This window comes from Lepus europaeus, chromosome 7, assembly GCF_033115175.1.
Source record: "Lepus europaeus isolate LE1 chromosome 7, mLepTim1.pri, whole genome shotgun sequence".
NCBI lineage: Eukaryota > Metazoa > Chordata > Mammalia > Lagomorpha > Leporidae > Lepus > Lepus europaeus.
In genome coordinates this window covers 100,532,713-100,556,524 of record NC_084833.1, presented here as the reverse complement: position 1 = coordinate 100,556,524, position 23,812 = coordinate 100,532,713, and the positions used below count along the sequence as shown (strand labels likewise).

At 43.1% G+C, this 23,812-nt stretch overlaps 1 protein-coding gene across 1 annotated transcript in view; it reads right to left on the bottom strand.

Moving 5' to 3' along the window:
- The window catches only part of DLAT (dihydrolipoamide S-acetyltransferase), a 35,118-nt gene that overhangs the window by 7,115 nt on the left and 4,191 nt on the right, over positions 1-23,812 (bottom strand). The window contains exons 5-11 of the mRNA XM_062197007.1: positions 22,523-22,649; positions 18,124-18,311; positions 16,793-16,946; positions 7,960-8,027; positions 5,430-5,522; positions 4,979-5,086; positions 66-181 (exon numbers count right to left, since the gene is read on the bottom strand). Of these exons, the coding sequence (XP_062052991.1) occupies positions 66-181; positions 4,979-5,086; positions 5,430-5,522; positions 7,960-8,027; positions 16,793-16,946; positions 18,124-18,311; positions 22,523-22,649 (854 nt within the window). The remainder of the gene's footprint in view (positions 1-65; positions 182-4,978; positions 5,087-5,429; positions 5,523-7,959; positions 8,028-16,792; positions 16,947-18,123; positions 18,312-22,522; positions 22,650-23,812) is intronic.

Below are 23,812 nucleotides of genomic sequence, written 5' to 3'. Positions count from 1 at the left end.
ACACCTAGTTATATTTTAAAAAACACAAGAAATATGCTGAAAAATCTTTCCCCAGTTATACTTACTGTCTTATAACTGTGTCCATCCAAGAAGAATTGGCTTCAGGGACTTTTAAGCATGCCAAAGCTGAAGCCTTTATGATGAAGTCATTGACAGAAATTTTGCTTTTGCCTTCTAACATCTGTAAAGATAAGAAACCATTATAGTCTCTCAAATTCCCTTCACAAAGACTGAATATGTAATCTTGAGAAAAGGACAAGGAAGAAGAGAATATACAAGTGTCCTGAGGTGGAAATGATGATATGAAACCACAAGTTGGTCAACTTCTGTAACACAGCCCTGACATCTCTAAGTGTTCTGCTAAGATGCTTCAGCTGCATCCCATAAATTACAGTACGTTATGTTTTCATTCATCTCAACTAAACAAAGTTCCTTGAGGGGCTGGCGCTGTGGCATAGCAGGTAAAGTTGCCGCCTGCAGTGCCAGCATCCCATATGGGCGCCGGTTCAAGTCCCAGCTGCTCCACTTCCCACCTAGCTCTCCGTTGTGGCCTGGGAAAGCAATAGAAAATGGCCCAAGTGCTTGGACCCCTTCACCTACATGGGAGACCTGGAAGAAGCTCCTGGCTCCTGGCTTCGGATCAGCTTAGCTCCAGCTGTTGCGGCCAACTGGGGAGTGAACCAGCAGATGGAAGACCTTGCTCTCCCCGCCCCCACCTCTCTCTCTGTGTGTAACTCTTTCAAATAAATAAATAAAATCTTTAAAAAAAAAAAAAAAAAAAGACACCACCATCAAGAAAGTGCGAAGAAATCTACAGAAGGGGAGAATTTTTTTGCAAATCCTTTATAAGTGACATATCTACAGTATATAAATATTATAAATAATAATAGAGTATATAAATATTATGTAAAATAATAAAAAACTCAATTTAAAAAATGACTAAAGGATTGAAATAGACATTTCTATAAAGATGATGTATGGGAGCCAGCACTGTGGCATAGTGGGTAAAGCGACCGCCTGCAGTGCCGGCAGCCAATTCAAGTCCAACTGCTCCACTTCCGATCCACTTTTCTTCTTCTATGGCCTGGGAAAGCAATGGAAGAAGGCCCAAGTCCTTGGGCCCCTGAACCTGCTTGGGAGACCCAGAAGAAGCTCCTGGCTCCTGACTTGGGATCAGCCCAGTTCCAGCCGTTGAGTACATTTGGGGAGTGAATCAGAGGATGGAAGACCCCCCCCCCCCGCCTCTCTGATAACTCTGCCTTTCAGATAAATAATATATCTTTAAAAAAAAAAAAAAGAAGAAGAAAAGGATGTACGAATGAAAATAAGTGCAGGAAAAAATGTTCCATCTCATTAGCCATCAGGGAAATGAAAATTTAAACCACAATCAGAGAACAATTCACACAATAAAAGAACAAGACACATATTGGTGAGGCTATGAAAAAACTGGAGCCCTCACACAGTACCAGAAAGAACGATACATCTACTTTGGAAAACAGTCTGGCATTTTCTCAATAAGTTAAACATAGAGTTTTACATGATATGGCAATGGCACGCCTAGGTATATACCCAAGAGAAATGAAAACTTATGTCTCCATAGAAATTTATACTCAAAATTTATAGCAGCATTATTCATTAACAGCCAAAAAGTGGAAACAATTCAAATGATCATTACCTGACGAATAGCTAAACAAAATGTGCTGTATGTGTAATGAAGTACTATCAATAAAAAGAAATTGGGAGCCAGTGCTGTGGCATAGTGGGTAAAGTTGCCATCTGCAGTACCAGTATCCCATAAGGGCACCAGTTAAGAGTCCTGGCTGCTCCACTTCCAATCCAGTTCCCTACTAATGAGCCTGAGAAAGCAGCAGAAGATGGCACAAATCCTTGGGCCCCTGCACACACATGGGAGATCCATATGAGGCTCCTGGCTCCTGGCTTCTGCATGGCCCTGCCCTGGCAGTTGTAGACTTTTGGGGAGTGAATCAGTAGATAGAAGATCCCGCTCTCCCTGTATCTGCCTCTCCCTTTCTGTAACTCTGCATTTCAAATAAATAAATAAATCTTTATTAAAAACAAAAAACAGAAGTGGACGAATGATACAGGCTACAAGAGGATGGACCTTGAAAATATGCTACACTGGGGGCTGGTGCTGTGGCGCCAGTTACAAAGCTCTATTGATATTTCATTCAGTCAGTCATGAATCCACTCAGTGCTGGGCATGTAACTCTAAAGCCCTGGGGACAAAGCAGTGAATAAAACATATACAAATCTGCTCTCAGGGAGCTTAGATTTTAGCTTATATAATTTTTTAAAAGATTTATTTATTTATTTAAAAGGAAGAGTTACAGAGAGGCAGAGGCAGAGACAGAGAGAGAGGTCTTCCACCCATTGGTTCACTCCCCAAATGGCTGCAACGGCCAGAGCTGCATTGATCTGAAGCCAGGAGCCAAGGGTTTCCTCCAGGTCTCCCACGTGGGTGCAGGGGCCCAAGCACTTGGGCAACCTTGTACTATTTTCCCAGGCCATAGAAGAGAGGTGGATAAGAAGTGGAGCAGCCAAGTCTCAAACCAGCGCCCTTATGGGATGCTTTACCTGCTATGCCACAGAGCCAGCCCCTTTATATAATATTGTATAAGATGTTGAGAGCTGAGAAGAAAATTAAGAGTAGGGAAGTAGAACTAAGGAAGGAATGGGGAGAGGAAGTTACAATTTCAGAGTAAAGTGACCAAAGAAGACCAAAGAAAATGACACTGAGTCAACTTCTTAAGGAGGTAAAGACAAGTTCAAAGAGCCTGAGGTCATGAAGTAACAAGGGACTGCAAGGCAACAAATGTCTGCAGTAGGGTGAGCAAGCAGGTAAACTACAGGAGAGGAAGTCGGAGAGGTTACAAATACCCCAAGAAAGGTCTGTGTGCCACTCAAGGAGTGTGGCTTTTACTTCTGAATTCCTTGAAAATATCTTTCATATTCGTCTCTCCTATTCCATTCTTAAAACATCTATCAGTTTAGTCTTTCTTATTAATATAGCACCACTATCCTCTCACTTTACTGCTCTAATACACAATAGTCCCCTGGTGTCTAATACATTAAGTCCAAATTCTTTTCCTTACAAATCAAGATTATCCCTTCCTCACTTCCCAGAACAGATGGTCTATATGGTAGAATCCCATTTTTTAAGCACTATACTCTCATGATATTCTATCACTGCAATGAACTTTTTTCAATTTTGCTGCCAAACCAAACCCTTATTTCCCATAGTTCAACCAAACTTTTACCTTCCTATTATGAATTCCCCAACTATTCTCACTGGTCACCCCCTTAACACTTAACCAATACAATGCAATACAGTAGACAATTAAGAGGCATTACCACAGAGAAACTGATCCATAAATGAATTTCTTTTGAATAAAAATGCCTTCCCTCTTTTTCACATGTGTTACTTTCCCAATTGGACTCACGCAGGAAAAAAGACTATGCTTTACGTTCCATGTTCCCAAAAGCATGTTATGCTAAACACTAAGTAGGTGGCGTTTTGGTTTCGGCTGCAGAAATGGGATGATGAAGGGAAAAATCATCATTTGGACAGTGTCACAATCAGACATGTTGTGTCATCACTACTGCTCTCTAAGCCCTATCAGCCTCAGAAGTCAGACTGTGACAAATGTTGGCTGCCCTGCCAAGCCCAAGAGAAAGTGTAACTGGAATACCAAAGCTAGAAGACGAACATGACTGGGACTGGCTGGATGAGGCACCTAAAAATTATATACTGCAGATTCAGCATGGATTCTGTAAACTAGCAACACCTAAACCCAAGAGGACAGCTTGGTTTATATTGAGAATTTCAGCAACTAGTCACAAATAAATATTCTGCCTTTAAAATAAAAATAAATAAACATTAAGTAGGTGCTTGGTACTTAAATATAAACACAAAGTAAGCATACTTTCTTACCTATTAAAAGAGACACAAGTATTAGATCATGGTGACTAGCTAAGCTAAAAACTATCTACTGCAAATTCAATTTTAAGTACTTTTTTTAAAAAAAATATTTCTTTATTTGAAAGGTAGAGGTACAAAGAAAGAGAGAGAGAGAGAGAATCTCCCATCTGCTCATTCACTCCCCCAGATGGCTGCAATGGCCAGGACCCGGGAGCTCCTTCCTGGTCTAACACATGGGTGCAAGGGCCCAAACACTTGGGCCATCTTCCACTGTTCTTCCAGCCACATTAGCAGGAAGCTGGATAGGAAGTGAAGCAACCAGGATTCGAACCAGCACCCATATGGGATGCCAGTCCCACAGGCAGCAGCTTAACCTGCAACACTACAATGCTGGCCCCAACTTTAAATTTTAATCAGGTGGTCAACACTGTGGTGTAGCAAGTAAAGCTGCCACCTGCAACACCGGCATCCCATATGGACAACTCGAGTCCCAGCTACTCCACTTGTGATCCAGCTTCTTGCTAATGTCCTAGGAAACGCAGTGAAAGATGGCCCAAATCCCTGGGCCCCTTCCACCCATGTGGGAAGAAGCTCCTGGCTCCTGGTTTCAGCCTGGCCCACCCCGGCCATTGCAGCCATCTGGGGGAGTGAACCAAAGCATGGAAGACCTCTGTCTCTTGAACTCTTTCAAACAAACAAATAAATATTTTTTAAAAATTTAAGTTCATTATTTAATGCTATAACTAGTACTCCAACAGTATTTTTTTTCACTTTGTGTTGGTATATGGGGGCAAACTGTTGAAATCGTTACCTAATATATACTAAACTGATCTTCTGTATATAAAGAGAAAAAATTTTAAGTTCAATCAAAGGTTAGATATTCTCCAGGATACTCTCTGCAAATTACAATTAAGATGACACCTATTTTCCATTACCAACTGGCATACTGTAACGGGATAATATATGGCTAGAATATAAATGTTTAGTGAGAAAACAAAATTAATAATTTAGAGAATTGGAATTTTCCAGGTCTTTTACCTTATTAAGTTCTTTCCGTACTAACAAAACTTCTCCCATATTTACATCAATAGAAAGGTAATAATGAGGTATGGTTTGCTTCGATTGCATTAACCGCTGTGCAATAACCTGAAACCAAAGAAAATTTAAAAATTACTTATTTAGGCTGAGACAAGATCTCACCTAATCCATGGCTCTGTCTCTTCATTCTGCTCGCCAGTAACGCTTACCTTAAGCATTATTAGAATTGGTAGATGGAGAACTGCACCACCACATACCTCTTCTAATAGACTTAAAACACAATGCTTTATCCCAATCATTCACTGAGCCAAGCCAAACTTCTCTTAAATTAATCATCTGATATTCCCAACTGAAAAGGCCTCTCTTATTGTTTTAAACTATGGATGCAGTTAGACAGCAGGGTAAAGATCTCCCCAGTAGCTTTGGTTCCAGATCATGGTAATGCTCTTACTCGCCGAATGTTGCTTATTGGTATATCTGTGAAAACACCTGTGGGAACTGGTGCCACTCCTGGACTAGGGGGAGCAACAGCAGCTGCTGGAGCCTATGTGGGGAAAGAAAAAACTTAGTTATAGAGGTGCAGTTGGATAGGAGGATTCACCTGTAATGTTCTACAGCACAATAGGATAACTTTGGTTGAAATAGCTGTCTATTTCAAAACAGCTAGTGGAAAGGATTTTGAATGTTCCCAACACAAAGAAACGATAAGTGCCTGAAGTGATATAACAATTATACTGATCTGATCATTAGACATTGTATACATGCATTGAAATATTATACTGTTCCCCATTATACATACAATCACTGTGTGTCAATTAAAAACAAAAAGCTCAGAGCCAGCACTGTGGCACAGTGGTTTAAGCCCCAGCCTGCAATGCCAGCAACCCATGAGGTACCAGTTCAAGTCCTGGCTGCTCCACTTCTGATCTAGCTCCCTGCTAATCCACCTGGGAAAGCAGTAGAAGATGGCCCACATCCTTGGGCCCCTGCACCCATGTAGGAGACCTGGAAGAAGCTCCTGGCTCCTAGCTCCTGGCTTCGTACAGGCTCAGCCCAGGTCATTGCGGCCATTTGGGGAGTGAACCAGCAGATGAAAAGACCTCTCTCTCTCTCTTTCTCTCTACCTCTCTTTCTCTCTCTAACTCTGTATTTCAAATAAATAAAATAAATCTTTAGAAAAAATTAAAAAGCTCTTAGAAACTAGCTCAATCTTAGTGTAAGATTAGGAAAGCCTGACAGTGACTCTTTTTTCTTTTCCTTTTTTAAAATTTATTTGAGAGTTAGGGAAATGGATCTCCCATCTTCTGGTTCACTTCACAAATACCTGCAATGGTCTGATAGCCAAGAACCCAAATCAGATCTCCAACGTGTGTAGCAGGAATCCAGCTACTTGTGGGCCATCACTGTCTGCATCGCAGGGTGCACATGAGCAAGAAGTTGGGATCAGGAAAGGAACCAGAACTCAAAGCCAGGCACTCTGATATGGGATGCAGGTGTCCCAACCTAGCAACTTAACCGCCATACCAAACACTTACTTTGTCAGTGACTTTTATAGATGCAAAGTAAAAAGAATAAAAGTTTTATAGAATAAAAGCTATTTTCTGGCCGGCGCCGTGGCTCAATAGGCTAATCCTCTGCCTTGAGGCGCTGGCACACCGGGTTCTAGTCCCGGTCGGGGCGCCGGATTCTGTCCCGGTTGCCCCTCTTCCAAGCCAGCTCTCTGCTATGGCCCGGGAGTGCAGTGAAGGATGGCCCAAATCCTTGGGCCCTGCACCCGCATGGGAGACCAGGAGAAGCACCTGGCTCCTGGCTTCGGATCAGCGAGATGCGCCGGCCGCAGCGGCCATTGGAGGGTGAACCAACGGCAAAAAAAAAAGGAAGACCTTTCTCTCTGTCTCTCTCTCTCACTATCCACTCTGCCTGTCAAAAAAGCTATTTTCTAACTACAGAGAACAAAAGAAACTTGTATTTAGACTGCTTTAGAGCTTAAATTTGTGGAGAATTCTGAAATCATGTTTTAAGTGCCATCATTCTTTAAGTCAGAGTATATTCAGTAATTAATCTATGTCAAAATAACTTTATGACAAAATTACCTTCAAGAAAAGGAGTCAAGGCATTGTAAAACTGAAAGAACTAAGAAACATATAAACCAGCTGATCCATTATCCCAAAAAATGTTAAGAAAAAACAAGGACAAATCTTTCATTATAAAGCAAACACCTAAAGAAATAAATTATTTTCCTTACTCCTACTGATTCTCTTGACACCTTACAAATCAAACACAAGTTAGATACATGGATTTAATCTCTGAATGGACTAACCACACAAACCTTATAAATCAACTAGCAAACATGTTTTGAAAACGGGGACCAAATGAGGAGAGAATGTATCAGAAAAATTCCAGTATCTTGGGGCCAGTGTTGTGGTGCAGTGGGTTAAACCACTACCTCCAACACTGGCATCCTACATGGGTGCTGGTTTGAGTCTCAGCTGCTCTACTTCCAATGCTTCCTTAGCTCCTGCTAAGACAACTGAGAAAGCAGCAGAGGGTGGCCCAAGTGCTTAGGCCCCTGCACCAATAGGGGAAACCAGGTGGAGTTCCAGTTTCCTGGCTTCAGTCTGGCCCAGCCCCAGGCATTGCAGCCAACTGGGGAGTAAACCAACAGATCGAAGATCGTGTGTGTGTGTGTGTGTGTGTTCCTCTCTTTGTAACTCTGCCTTTGAAATAAATAACTCAAAAAAATTTTCAGTATCTCTACTCAAAATATATTTTGGATTTCATGTCAGTGTAATACTTTAATTTTATATGAACATTTTAGCACACAAATATCTAGATACTGAAGCCACTAAAAGCAGAAGAAAGCATGATTCTAGATAAGCTACTTAATTCATAAATAATGTCTAAGAAGCAGGACAAAGTACTTTGAAGGGACAAACTATAAAATAAACAAACAAAAAATACATGAGTAAGCTGTAACTCACAGGAGCAGCTTTAGTGGGCACAAAAGAGTCAATGTCTTTCTTGGTGATTCTGCCATCTGGTCCTGTCCCTGGAAGAGATACATAAATATCACATATACGATGACATACTGCTGGTTCCCCAAGATCAACCTGTAATCCTGCAGTACAAGCTCCTAAGGGTTTGCTACAAAAACACTCTGAAGGGATCACAACTTTAAACCCTGTCCCTTAAGGTTCTTTCCCTGAGAATGCCTACCAATTTATTTATTTATTTTTTAAGATTTAGTTATTTATTTGAAGGACAGAGCTACAGTCAGAGAGAGGGAGAGACAGGGAAAGAGGTTTTCCATCTACTGGTTCACTCCTCAAATGGCCACCAATGGCCAGAGCTGGGCCAATACAAAGCCAGGAGACAGAAGTTTCTTCTGGGTCTCCCATACGGTTGCAGGGGCCCAAGCACTTGGGCCATTTCCCACTGCTTTCCCAGGCACATTAGCAGAGAGCTGGATCAGAAAGGGAGCAGCCAGGGCTTGAACTGGTACCCATATGGGATGCCAGCACTGCAGGCAGAGGCTTAACCTACTATGCCACAGCACTGGCTCCTACCTACAAACTTTTGCTAACTATCAACTTTAATTCAAGTCCCCCTTCTTGACTGATAGTGGTCCTTTTAACTACTGCAATTTTTTTTACATATTTCTCTTTAGAGTTTTATCTAAATTGTACTTTTTTTTTTTAATCTTCTTTACCTTTAAATTGGAAAAATACTGGCATAAGAATAATGCTGAGCACAGTATATTTATGCCTTCAAAAGGAAAACTAGGGGCTGGTGCTGTGGCATAGCAGGTAAAGCTGCCATCTACAGTGCCAGCATCCCACTGCTCCACTTCCAATCCAGCTCTCTGCTATAACCTGGGAAAGCAGTAGAAGATGGTGCAAGACTTTGGGCCCCTGCACCTGCATGGGAGACCTGGAAGAAGCTCCTGGCTCCTGGCTCCAGACCGGCCCAGCTCCAACTGTTGCCAATGGAGAGTGACCCAGCAGATGGAAGACCTACCTCTCCCTCTCTCTCTCTCTGTCTCTGTCTCTCTGTGATTCTACCTTTCAAATAAATAAATAAATCTTTTTTTTTTAAAAAGGAAAACTAAATGCCTCCTCCTCCTTCTTGTTAGTGGCAAACAAACAAAACACCCTTTCTGAACCCTAAGAGAGATCTCATTTGGGATCTAGATTCATTTCACCATGCAGAATTCCCTTTGGGGTCAGGCACAGAAGATGCTGTTTGGGACACTTACATTCCATATAGGAGTAGCTGGGTTTAAGTCCCAGCTCTGCTCTGGATCCTAGTTTCCTGCTAATGTACACCCTGGGAAGGAACAGGCGATGGCTCCAGCAGCTGGGTCCTTGCCATCTACATGGGAGATCTGGACTGAGTTCCCAGCTTCCAGTCTTGAGCTGGCCCAGCTCCAGGCATTGTTGAGCGAACCAGTAGATGGAAGTTCTGTCTAGCTCTCTCTTCTCTACCTCTCAAATAAATTTAAATGTTTTTTTAAAAAGAATTCCCTTTGTAGAGGGTTGACAGATTTGGCAACAACTGCTTTGGACCAATTAGGCAAATCAGTTTTTTCCCCAAAAAAATAGCCTGAAAAACACTCAATTGCAATTATCTCATCTTTTGTTTTCTCTTTTTCTCTCTCTTTTTTTAAAAAATATTTATTTATTTGAGAGAGAGAGAGAGAGAGACAGAGAGAGAGACAGAGAGAAAGACTCTTCCATCTGTTTCAGTGCACAGATGGCTGTGATGGCCAGCACCGGGTCAGGCTGAAAGCAGGAGCTCCATCCAGGTCTCCCACAAGGGTGGCAAGGACCCAAACATTTGGGCCATCTTCTGCTGCTTATCTCAGGCTGGATGGGAAGTGGAGCAGCCAAGCCATGAACCAGCACCCATGTGGGATGCCAACATTGCAGGTGGCAGCTGTCCCACTACACTACAATTCTGGCCCCCAGTGGTCTTATCTTTAGAATCATTCATTCCCTATATGTTTTCCCATCATTCAGAGCTTTCTCACAGTAGTCACGGTGGCCTGTGTTAGAGAGAAAGAAGGAAAACAGGTGCAGTGACACACATAAGAAAGGACTGCTAATGTTCTCTCAAGAGCTGTGACTTTATTTTTATTCAACTTCACTCACTCTGCCCATCTCCCACCTCTTAGACTCAATTTTACACTCAAGTAGATAATGCTGCCCTTTAATTTTACGGAAATTTAGAATTTAGTTATTAGAATGCCTTCTACACTGGCCCACTTCTAGAAAAAAAATTGGTCAAATTTTGAGTTATCTTCCACACAGGAGATTTTTTTTTTTTTTAATAAAGAATTATCTTTATTTATTTATTTTTTGACAGGCAGAGTGGACAGTGAGAGAGAGAGACAGAGAGAAAGGTCTTCCTTTGCCATTGGTTCACCCTCCAGTGGCCGCTGCGGCCGGCATACCACGCCAATCCGAAGGCAGGAGCCAGGTGCTTCTCCTGGTCTCCCATGGGGTGCAGGGCCCAAGGACTTGGGCCATCCTCCACTGCCTTCCTGGGCCATAGCAGAGAGCTGGCCTGGAAGAGGGGCAACCGGGACAGAATCCGGCGCCCCAACCGGGACTAGAACCCAGTGTGCCGGCGCCGCAAGGCGGAGGATTAGCCTGTTGAGCCACGGCGCTGGCCCAACAGAGCAGATTTTTAAAAGGACTCTTGTGTGCAGTTCTTTCCAACTTCTTTCCTTTATTATGAAAACTGAGTTGGCTAAGATTGTGTTTATCCTCCCCAGGAACTCTAGAATACAGGTGGCAGTACCCTTATTAGATCCACCTCCTTTATAAAAGACAGAAACTATAACCTACCCTTACAACTAAGGCTGATCCAGACACTACAGATGGAAAAAACTTGTCCCTGCCATATAGTAAGCTCCAGCTACCCACAAGAGTTCCTTGACTGATGACAATTAGTTAGAACCTTTTAAATCCTTTTACCTATCTCCCTCAGAAGGCACAACAGACCATTATAAAATAATATGGTACAAATGGAAGAACATTGGACAAGGAGTGAAAACAGATGAGCACAGTCACTTAATTTTATTTGGTCTTCAGTCTCACTGATGGATGAAGACTGTAATACTCAAACCAACCCCAACATGAAGAATGCTGTGAAGATAAAATGGATAGCAGGGCGGTTGTGTGTGTGAGAGTAGGGGAAGCCAGTGCTATGGTACAGTGGGTTAAGCTACCACTTGCAATGCTGGCATCCCATATGGGAGTGTCAATTCAAGTCCTGGATGCTTCACTTCTGATCCAGCTCCCTGCTAATGCATCTGGGAAAGCAGCAGAAGACAGTCCAAGTGGTTGGGCCCCTGATGTCTACATAAGAGACCTGGATGGAGTTCCAGACTCCTGGCTTTGGCCATTGTGGTGATTTGAGGAGTGACCAGTAGATGGAAAATCTCTCTCTCTCTGTAACTCTGCCTTTCAAATAAATCAATCTTAAGAAAAAAGTAAAGGAAAGAAAAAGGATAATGAGGTAGGTATGGAACAGGGGGAACAAGGGGTTAGGCTGTTGCGTGGGTCTGTGTACCTCACATTGCAGTGCTTGGTTCCAGTCCTGGCTGTTCTGCACTTGGGGAAAAAAAAAAAAAAAGTTTTATTTATTCAAAAGGCAGAGCAACAGAGAGGTGGAGACAGATCTTCTATCTGCTGGTTCAGTCCCCAGATGACTACAACAGCCCAGACTTAGCAGGCTGAAACCAGGCTGAACACTATCTGGGTCTCCCACATGGGTAATAGCAGTCCAAGATCTTGGGCCTTCCCAGGTATATTAACAAAGAGCTGGATGGAACTCAAATCATCGCTCTTACGGGATGCCAGCATTGTAACTGGCAGCTTAACATGCTATACTGTAACACAGGCCTCTACTCTGCACTTACCATCAGTTTCCTGCTAATGCAGGAGGCAGCAGGTGATAGCCTAAGTACTTGGGTTTCTGCCACCCATGTGGGAGAACTGGATGGACTTCTTGTTTGGTCAGTTCTAACCCTAGATGTTGTGAGTATTTGGGGTGTGAATCAGCAGACGAAATCTATCTTTCTCGCTCTGTCAGTCTTTCAAATAAATAGTCTTTAAAAAAAATAATGGATAGTGATGTGAAAACTGCTTTGCCCCAAAGAAATACAAAACACTACAGGAGTAGCTTTGAGACTAAACTCTGAACATCAAGATTTAGGTCTTACACAGATCTTCCCTAAATGATTACATCGTGGTCAAATTTGCTAAGCAGTCTATCCCCCTAGTCACTTGTTCCCTAATTCTCCCCTAATGTTTGTGGAAAAGTGATTCTTCTCTTACCTCAAGTTTTTCATGGTTGAGATGTAGGGTTAGAGGTCCCTAGTTCTCCTAAGTACTTAAATCTTCCTCCTCTCAAAAAAACCTCAACTCTCTTTGAAGTTCATGCCATCTGGCTATATAACCTATGCCTCTCTGCTATCTGTCTCTCATCTACCAATTCAAAATTATTCCCCCTCATTCAAGTTAACTTGAATTCTGACCGTCTTCTCGGGAACCAACATTCACCCAACTCCAGACTTCTAAATTTTCACCTTCTCAGCTTTAACTTTCCCTTCCAATCCACAAGATCAGCTCAAGTCCTAGACCACATTACCACTAGTATGAGGGTACATCAAAAAGTTCATGGAAAATGGAGTGAAATGATACGTTTATTTTGATGCAAAAAATTTGAAGTCCACCTATAAATTTTTCATAGTAAACATTTTCTACAAACTTTTTGAAGACCCTTTGTATGCACTAATTTCAAACAAAATTCTGCATCAAAATAAACTTTCCTTTTCATTCCAGTTTCCACAAAAATTTTGCAGTACCACCATACTTGTATTATCTCTCATACCTAGAATTCAAGCAACCCTCTCTATGACTGCCATCTCTGGGGTATAATAAAAAATAAGGAAGTACTTCCAAAAAGTCTGTGGAAAAGTGTAATTAAAAGGTAAGTTTACCTGGGTACAAAGAAAATGCTGAAATCTCTGAACAGTTTTTTCATAATACAAATTTCCCATGAATACACATTTCCACAGGAGTATATCCAGGTTCCTGGCTTGAATCTCCTAAAACTCTTAGAATTTCCTGAACAGTAAGTGTCTGACTAGTCACAACAAGTCCCTATCCACACATCACAATTTATGCTAATGAGGTAATAAGGGTGGGGGCCTAAGACAGCATCCATGTTAGGGGATGACCAGCAGAAAGAGCAAACACAAGATTTTAGGGCGAGAACTTTCAGTCTCCTTTCTCTCCTCTCTATATCCCCAGCTCCAATCCCTGGGAGGGGAAGACTAGAGACCGAGTTCAATGACCACTGGTCGATGATTTTTTTTTTTTTTTTTTTTTTGGACAGGCAGAGTGGACAGTGAGAGAGAGACAGAGAGAAAGGTCTTCCTTTTGCCGTTGGTTCACCCTCCAATGGCCGCCGCGGTAGCGCGCTGCGGCCGGCGCACCGCACTGATCCGATGGCAGGAGCCAGGTGCTTCTCCTGGTCTCCCATGGGGTGCAGGGCCCAAGGACTTGGGCCATCCTCCACTGCACTCCCTGGCCACAGCAGAGAGCTGGCCTGGAAGAGGGGCAACCGGGACAGGATCGGTGCCCCGACCGGGACTAGAACCCGGTGTGCCGGCGCCGCAAGGCGGAGGATTAGCCTAGTGAGCCGCGGCGCCGGCCTGGTCGATGATTTAATCAAGCAACTCTTTGTAATGGAACCTCTATGAAAATAAAACTTTGAGGGGCCAGCACTGCGGTATAGCAGATAAAGTTGCTGCCTGTGACCCCAGCACCCCATATTTAACAGTGGTTTGAGTACTAGCTGCTCTACTTCCAATCCAGTTCCCTGATAATGTACTTGGCAAAGAAGCAGAAGATGGCCTAAGTGCTTGGGCCCCTGCACCCATATGGTAGACCCAGAAGAAGCTCCTGGCTCCTGGCTTCCGTCTGGCCCAGCCTTGGTTATTGTAGCCATTTGGGGAGTGAATTAGCAGATGGAAGTGCTCTTTCACTCTGTCACTCTGCCTTTTAAAAAATGTTTGTTTTAAAACATTTATTTTACCTGAAAGGCAGAGTGACAGAGAGGGAGATGCAGAGGCAGAAAGATCTTTCATCTGCTGGTTCACTCCCCAAATGGCCGTGATGGCTGGAACTGGACCATTTAGAATCCAGGAGCTTCTTCCTCTCTGCAACTCTGCCTTTCAATAAATAAATAAATCACTTTTTAAAAAAAGATTTATTTATTTATTTGAAAGAGTTACAGAGAGAGGTAGAGACAGAGAGAGAGGTCTTCCATCTGCTGGTTCACTCCCCAGATGGCCGCAATGGCCGGAGCTGCGCTGATATGAAGCCAGGAGCCAGGAGCTTCTTCTGGGTCTCCCACGTGGCTGCAGGGGCCCAAGGACTTGGGCTATCCTCTGCTGCTTTCACAGGCCATAGCAGAGAGCTGGATGGGAAGTGGAGCAGCTGGTACTTGAACCGGTGCTCATATGGGATGCTGGCACTTCAGGCCAGGGCTTTAACCCACTGCACCACAGCGCCAACCCCAATAAATAAATCTTTTTAAAAAAATGTTTTTTGTGGCCGGCACCGTGGCTCACTAGGCTAATCCTCCGCCTTGCAGCGCCAGCACACCGGGTTCTAGTCCTGGTCGGGGCACCGATCCTGTCCCGGTTGCCCCTCTTCCAGGCCAGCTCTCTGCTGTGGCCAGGGAGTGCAGTGGAGGATGGCCCAAGTGCTTGGGTTCTGCACCCCATGGGAGACCAGGAGAAGCACCTGGCTCCTGCCATTGGATCGGCGCAGTGCGCCGGCCGCAGCGCGCCTACCGCGGCGGCCATTGGAGGGTGAACCAACGGCAATAGGAAGACCTTTCTCTCTCTCTCTCACTGTCCACTCTGCCTGTCAAAAAAAAAAAAAAAAAAGTTTTTTGAATTGCAAGATTCAGAGAGCTTCCAGATTGGTGAGCACATCCTATGCAGGAAGGGTGATGTGGGAAGGTGGCATGCTCAAAGAGGGTGTGGAAGCTCTGTGCACCTTTCTCTACAATACCTTGCCTTATGCATCTATTTGCCTGTCCATGAATTATATCCTTCATAATAAAGTGATAACAGTAAGTAAAGTGCTTCTTTGAGTTCTGGGAGTTATTCTAGCAAATTATTAAACCTGAGGAAAGGGTCCTGGGAACCCCTGATTTATAGTTAGTCACACATACAAGAGGCCCCGGACTTGCAGCTGGAATCTGAAGTAGGCACTCTTGTGGGACTAAGCTCCTTACTTAAATCTTTCCATGGCTTCCCACTGTATTTTAAATAAAATTCAAATTCTTGATCATGACCTGTAAGGTCCTTGCCGTTCCTCTCATCCCTGTTTATTTCCAACCTCATGCCCTCCCACCAGGCTCCTTCACTCACTGTGCTCCATTATCACTGGCCTTCTTTATGTTCCTCAAACAACCCTCACTGTTTCCCCCTTCAGGGTGTACACTGTTGGTCTCTGTCCAAAATGTTCTTTGTCCAGTTCTTCACGTGGTTGGCCCACAGTTGATTCCTTCTCACCTTTGGGTTCATATCAAATGTCACCTCATCAGAAAGATCTTCCCCAAACACCCTGAAAGTAGTCATGACCACATATCTATCTACTCTGTCACACACTAGTGTAACTACTCAGCTTATTTCTCTTAGCATTTATATCCCCTTATTTAACAAGAAAAAATTATTATGTTAGCTAATACCTAGATTACACTTCATCTGTGCAAGTGCTACTTATTAATTTGTTTAATCCTCACAAATTATAAGACACTATTTTTATATTCAAATGAATAAAAAATAAATCAGGATAAAAAAGATCACAGAGTTAGAATATGACAGAGTTGACAATGGAATCCCAAGCATTTCAGTTCCAGAGCCAACATCCCATATGGGCACCAGCTCAAGTCCCAGCTGCTCTACTTCCAATCTGGCTCTCTGTTATGGCCTGGGAAAGCAGTAGATGGCCCAAATCCTTTGACCCCTGCACCTGTGTGGGAGACCAGGAAGAAGCTCCTGGTTCCTGGCTTCGGATCAGCCCAGCTCTGGCTGTTGCAGCCATTTGGGGAGTGAACCAGCAGACAGAAGGCTTCTCTCTCTCTCTTCTTTCCCTCTAACTTTCAAATAAATAAGTAAATCTTAAAAAAAAAAAAAAAAAGAAAGAAAGAAATGCATAGGCTAAACAATAATTTGCCTAAAGACATATTACACAGCAAACAGTCGGGCCAAGATAAACACCAAGTGGTCTGATTCCAGGCTCTATGCTCTTATCACTAACCTGTACTTCTTTTTGGGGAGAAGAAAATGGATAAGCATTTTCTCCTGCCCTTGCCTTAAGGAGTTTCAGTTCAGTTCAACATGAATCTTATTATTTTTAAGTCATTTTAAATCACCCAACTTCATGTTTTGTCTTTTATAGCTAACATTCAGTCAACCTTGCATTAACAAAGATTTTTTAGTATTATATGGTCAAGTCCTATAATACAACTTTGCTGAACAAGCACGTCCATTTTCACCAAGAGTTCCCATGAGCAGAGAATAAAAAGAATCTAAATTGTATTGGCAGACTAAATAAAGCATAATAACAATTTCCCTACTCCTATGGGAGAAGATATTTCCTTGAGACATTTCCCTCTGTCACCCTCTCCCTACTGTCCCAGTTAAGACAACTGCATACAGTTGAACTCACTGGTCTTAAGGAGGAAATTCAACTGACTTTTCACTCTCCGTAGAAACAGACTTGCCTTTCACTTGTGTAAGATCAATGCCTTTCTCTGCTGCCAGCTTCTTTGCCAGAGGGCTGACAAACACCCGTCCTTTCGGTCCAACAGGAGCAGCTGGCAAGGCGGCTGAAGGTGTAGGGGCAGAAGGCTGAGGAGTTGGAGCAGCTGTGGCCACCTTTCGAAAAAAGCTACAAATTATTAATTCATCACCACAGAGACCAGTCTGAAAGATTAAGAGTTTCCTTTTAATTAAGCAATGTTCATCTTTTTTAAAAGAGAAGAATGAATTTTTTTTTTAACTTTTAACCAACACAATATAGCAAAATGAATGGCAAGGACAATTCTTTATGTCCAGGACAGAATAAAGTTATCTTACTCTGTAAGGATAGGGAAACTTTTTTTCTGACAAGGGTCATTTGGATACTACAAAATTAAAAAATACTACAAAAAATAAAAAATCAACTTTAAAATGAGCCTACTATAGATTAATTGAATTTTGAGTTCCACTTGCAGTTGCCTTGGCAGGGCCAGACCAAATAATTTTGTGGGCCTTATACTGATAACAAGCTGGACATTCCCCACCCTGTGTATAAGTGGAATATAATACTTCTAATCAATATATAATATCCCTACAACCTTTCTTCATTTTAATCTCATATCACATCTTTATTCCCATCCTTCTACACTTCCAACATGGTTTTTGTTTTTACCTTACCTAATTTCAAAATATAAAATGATGGAAGGTTCCATGTTCAAAGTATCTTAAATCAACATTGCCACTTGCCAGCTCCTCATGAACAGCCAGCAATTAGGAATCAGGTTTTCTGACAGAAATGTGTACTTCATCTAAAGTCGCATGACTCTAGCATTTAGAATCGTCATCATACATGTTATTTGGCTTACAGTTATTAACACAAGTTCATGTTATTGATCAACAGTGTATGCTACAACACACATAGTGGAATACTAAATTCTATGCTAAACAAGTCATATTCTGCCAATGTATTACAAAAGATATACTTGTTCCTCTATAATATGTAAATACCAACAGGATTGAAAGTGATTATCTGGTAAATTAAACAGAAAATGCTGAATGAAACCTTACCTTCCAGAAGCATATCTACACCTAAAGCAGAAAGAGAACATGTCACCTCACATTTGCTCTTAGCAGGATTCAAGATAGCAGGCGGAAAAGAGCTATAAGAAAAAAACTATCCACCCTGAGGTTACAAGTGCAGCATGACACACCCTCTAGAGACAGCCACAAATGTCAATGAACTGTCTCCCTCATTCACAGGATCTTGGAGTTGAAAGGAATGTAGGGCATCACCTAATTCCAGGAGCATGCCTACCGGGGGTGGGACAGGTGGTGGTGCTTGCGGTTTTAAATCAGCCACTTCAGTCGGCCTGTAGTCAGCAAATGCCGATATATCTGCTTCTTTTTCTACAATGATACAGAGTGGGGTTCCTAGAGGGACATCTCTCGTGCCTTCAGGGATCAGGATTTTTGCCAGATAGCCTTCTTCCTGCACTTCAAAACCTGAAACAGAGAGGGGAAACATTACGGGACTTAAAAGAACCCACTACCCCTCTAGACTCACAGCACAGATTTAAGCTAAAGGCTTTTCTCCTAGCTATAGCGCCTTTTTGCATGCTATTTAACCTCTGTGTCTCGGTTTCCTTTTTAAAAAAAAAGATTTATTTATTTATTTTGAAAGTCAGAATTACAGAGAGAGAAGGAGGGAGACAGACAAAGAGACCTTCCACCTGCTGCTTTACCCACTATGCCACAAGGCTGGCCCCTGTATCTCACTTTCTTGACTTCTACAATGAGGGTAACAGTACATTTGACCCTTTGTAGCCAAAGGTCTGGATCCTCATATTCAAACAACCTTGGGTTGAAACGGTTACATTACTGCTGACATGTATGTGGGGACTTCAAAAAAGTTTGTGGGAAATAAAATTAAAATTGCAAAAACAAATTTTGCAAAAATTTTTGGGGCAGGCATTGTGGCATAAAAGGTAAAGCCACTGCCTGAGACCCCAGCATCCCATATAGGGGCCAGTTTGTGTCCTAGCTGCTCCACGCTAATAGCTTGGGAAAAGCAGCAGAAGATGACCCAAGTGTCTGGGGCCCTGCTACCCATGTGGGAGACCCGAATGAATCTCCTGGCTCCTGGCTTCAGCCTGGCCTAACCCTGGCCATTGCAGCCATCTGGGGAGCAAACCAGAGGATAAAAGAGCTCTCTCTCTCTCTCTCTCTGGAGCAAACCAGAGGATAAAAGAGTTCTCTCTCTCTCTCTCTCTCTCTCTCTTCCTCTATCTCTGTAACTCTGATTTTCAAATGAATAAATAAATCATTAAAAAAATTTTTTTAATTTCATATGAATGCTTAATTCACATTTTTCTGTGAATTTTTTTAAAGACTTATACATGTATATATGTATTTGAAAGACAGAGCAACAGAGAGAGGGAGGGAAAAATCTTCCACCCACTGGTTCACTCCCCAAATGGCTATGAAAGCCAGGTCTGGGCCAGGCTGAAGTTGGAAGCCAAGGACTCCATCCTTGTCTACTACACAGGTGGCAGAAACTCAAGTACGTAGGCCAACTTCTGCTGCCTTCCAAGGCACATCAGCAGGAAGCTGGATTGAAAGCAGAGAAGCCAGGTCTCGAAGTGGCACTCCAACACATGATGCCAGCGAGGTAAACAGCGGCTTAACCTGCTGTGCCACAATGCCAACCCATCCATGAACTTTTTGAAGACCCCTCATATTATGTAGTTATGACTATGATGGTTGCATCTACACTGAACATGTACAGACATTGTTTTCTGAAACCAATCTCCCTCAGATATTGAGGAATGATCATCTGCTAAACATGAGTTTTCCTTATAAAGAGTGGTTAATTTAAAAAAAATTTTTTTTTTACTTGAAAGGCAGAGCTACAGAAAGAGAGGAAGAGACAGAGAGAGAGAGAGAGCTCTCCCATCTGAAATGGCCAAGGCTGGGCCAGACCTAAGCCAGGGGCCCAGAGCTTCATCTGAGTCTCTCACATGTGTGCAGGGGCCCAAGCACTTGAGCCACCTTCTGCTGCTTTCCCAGGCACACTGGCAGGAAGCTCAATTGGAAGTGGAGTAGCTGGGACTCAAAGTGATGCCCATATGGGATGCCATATGCTTTACTTGCTATGCCACAATGCTGGTCCTGAGTGGTTAGTTCTGACAGTTATTAAAAAACATCGCCAAGAGCAGCCCCCATACTGACTCATCCAAAATGGTGTCAGCTATACTGCTAGAGATCAGGTCTACATGCATGTCAAATTAAGAGAGTTACCAAGATAGTAATGCAGCATTTTAGCCCCTAAAAGAATACACCAGTATTATATTAAACATTGCCATGGGAAGACCATTACTGGGATTTCTCTGGCGTTAACAACTTATATTCTACTTAACTACTACTCTTCTTGCAAGGAACTCAAACAGTAAGAGTTACAAAAGTAAAACAAAAAGAAGCCATCGGAGAGGCTAAGTATTGCCTTCCAGATCTTTGATTTCTGTGATATTGTACCTCTCCTTGCTAAATATAGCTCTGATAAATACTTCCACTTCCCAATTGAGAATTAATACTCAAAAAAGGGGCCCAGTGTTGTAGGGCAACAGGTTAGGCTGCTCACTGAGATGTCAGCATCACATATCAGAGTGCTGGTTCGAGCCCCTGCTGTTCCACTTCTGATTCAGCTTCCTAATGTATCTGGGAAGACAGCAAAAGATGGCCCAAGTGGTTACCCCCAACACCCATATAAGAGACCAAGATGGAGTTCCTGGCTCTGGCCTGGCCTATACCTGGCTGTTGTGGACATTTACAGAGTGAACCAGCAGGTGAAAGATCTCTCTCTCTCTCTCTCTCTCTCTCTCTCTCCTTTTCTGTCACTCTGCCTTTTAAATAAACAAATCTTTAAGAAAAAAAGAAAATTATGTTTAAAAAGAAAAGGCACTTGGGCCACAATAAAGTTTAGAGTTTGATCAAGATAATATTCCGCCGGCGCCGTGGCTCAACAGGCTAATCCTCCGCCTTGCGGCGCCGGCACACCGGGTTCTAGTCCCGGTCGGGGCACCGATCCTGTCCCGGTTGCCCCTCTTCCAGGCCAGCTCTCTGCTGTGGCCAGGGAGTGCAGTGGAGGATAGCCCAAGTGTTTGGGCTCTGCACCCCATGGGAGATCAGGATAAGCACCTGGCTCCTGCCATCGGAACAGCGCGGTGCGCCGGCCGCAGCGCGCTACCGCGGCGGCCATTGGAGGGTGAACCAACGGCAAAAGGAAGACCTTTCTCTCTGTCTCTCTCTCTCACTGTCCACTCTGCCTGTCAAAAAAAAAAAAAGATAATATTCCTCTAATGACTAGAGCCTCTAGAATAACAATCTCTATAGTGAGAGTGACATTGAATGAGGAAGCAAATCTAATTCCAAAGTTTAATTTGCCTTTATTTTTTATAAAATAGAATACTCTCTTTAAAAAAAAAATCTTACAGGAAGTACAATATGCAAAGAGATAAAAAGGAATTGTTCTGGTGAAATGTGAGAGAAAGCAGGACACCGTAGGGTCCTACTCTTTACTCCTCCTTTGCCCTTAGGTGCCATTATGAAATGACGGGGTTTTAAAAGACAATCTGGGGGCTGGCGCTGTGGCATAGTGGGCTGAGCCTCTGCCTAAGGCACCAACATCCCATATGGGCACTGACTGAGTCCTGGCTGTTCCTCTTCCAATCCAGCTGGCTGGGGAAAGCAGTGGAAGATGGCCCAAGTCCTTGGGCCCCTGCACCCATGTGAGACACCCAGAAGAAGCTCCTGGCTCCTGGCTTTGGATCAGTCCAGGTCTGGCTATTGTGGCCATTTGGGTAGTGAACCAGTGGATGGAAGACCTTTCTTTCTGTCTCTCCCTCTCTCTGTGTGTGTAATTCTACCTCTCAAATCTTTAAAAAAAAAAAAAACATGTCAACAAGGGCATACATGAAATATATGAAACTATGAAAACAACTTAAAACCTAAACCCTGGTCTTAATTTTTTCTCAAAGTCATCTTAAGTTTTTTGGTGATGGCCGGCGCCACGGCTCAATAGGCTAATCCTCCGCCTGCGGCGCTGGCACACATCCCGGTTGCTCCTCTTCCAGGCCAGTTCTCTGCTGTGGCCAGGGAGTGCAGTGGAGGATGGCCCAAGTCCTTGGGCCCTGCACCCGCATGGGAGACCAGGAGAAGCACCTGGCTCCTGGCTTTGGATCAGCGTGGTGCACCTGCCACAGCGGCCATTGTGGGGTGAACCAACGGCAAAGGAAGACCCTTCTCTCTGTCTCTCTCCCTCTCACTGTCCACTCTGCCTGTCAAAAAAAAAAAAAGTTTTTTGGTGTTTTCCTACCCTGGTGATGAGATTTTCTCCTGTTTTCTTTCTTTCTTTTGCTGAGTTTGAGAACAGTCATTCTTATATAGCTTGTCAGTAACATAATAATAAAGCTAAGAAGCAAACTCTGGCCTTAGAATAATCTGAGTCGGCATACCCTTGACTCAGTGAATGCAGTATGAACTGACAAATCAGTCTAGGCACGTTTTTGTCTTTGTGTAAAACATCCTGTCCCAGGAAATGAACACTAAGAAGTATAAGGTTTTCATAGTATCACTCACTCATTTATAGGAAGGATGGCAATCCTCTTCCTCACTGGAATACTCACTGTCTCAACCATTAAGAGCAGAAGCAATCTCACCTATAGTGGCCTTGTCAGTCTCTATCTCTGCCAGTAAGTCTCCTTCATTTAGCTTTTCACCCACTTTTTTTTCCCATCTCTGAACTGTGCCCATGGTCATGGTGGGAGAGAGGGCAGGAAGAAGTATCTGTAGAAACAAATATATTACTGCTTAATACAAGGACATCTTGGGCATAACAGAACTCAGGCAAGTTTATGTAACATCAAAGAATGACAGTAACTATGACAATCCAAATAGTTATCACAGCAAAAGGTCAGTGCCTCAACAGCTTCCCATGGGCTAAATCATTCTTGAAATACTAACCTTTATGCTATCTAATCCAGCACATGACAAATATTTCTCTCAGACAGCTAAAATTACTTCCTCAGTTAACTAAGCACAGAGCACCTTTTCATCTTAAAAAAAAAAAAACAAAAAAACAGGTAAGGATGAAAATTTTTATTTTCAGAATGATCTTGGTCCAGATCATTCTGCCATAATTTTACACTGCTCTGCACTTAGGCATCTGTCTCTTCACACATAGGTAACTGCATGTGTTCCAAATTCTCAGATATCTTCACAAGATTAAAAAAGAAAAAAAATATATATTTTATATATATATATATTTATATATATATATGTATATACTAAGAACAGTTGTTTGGTGACTATAGTTAATAACAATGTATTTTAGGGGCCGGCCCCATGGCTCACTTGGTTAATCCTCTGCCTGTGGTGCCGGCATCCCATATGGGCGCTGGGTTCTAGTCCCGGTTGCTCCTCTTCCAGTCCAGCTCTCTGCTGTGGCCCAGGAAGGCAGTGGAGGATGGCCCAAGTGCTTGGGCTCCTACACTCACATGGGAGACCAAGAAGAAGCACCTGGCTCCTGGCTTCGGATCGGCACAGAGCGCTAGCCATAGCAGCCATTAGGGGAGTGAACCAACGGAGGGAAGACCTTTCTCTCTCTCTCTCTCACTGTCTACAACTCTGTCAAATAAAAAATTTTAAAAAATAAATAAATAACAATGTATTTCATTCTTGAGAATTGCTAAGAGGAATGGATTTTTGAATGTTCTCACACACACAAACACACATAATGGTGGTGCAGTGGGTTAACGCCCTGGCTTGAAGCGCCAGCATCCCATATGAGCACCGGTTCAAGACCAGCTGCTCCACTTCCGATCCAGCTCTCTGCTATGGCCTGGGAAAGCAGTAGAAGATGGCCCAAGTCCTTGGGCCCCTTCACCATGTGGGTGACCCAGAAGAAGCTCCTGGCTTTGGATCAGCGCAGCTCTAGCTGTTGCGGCCAG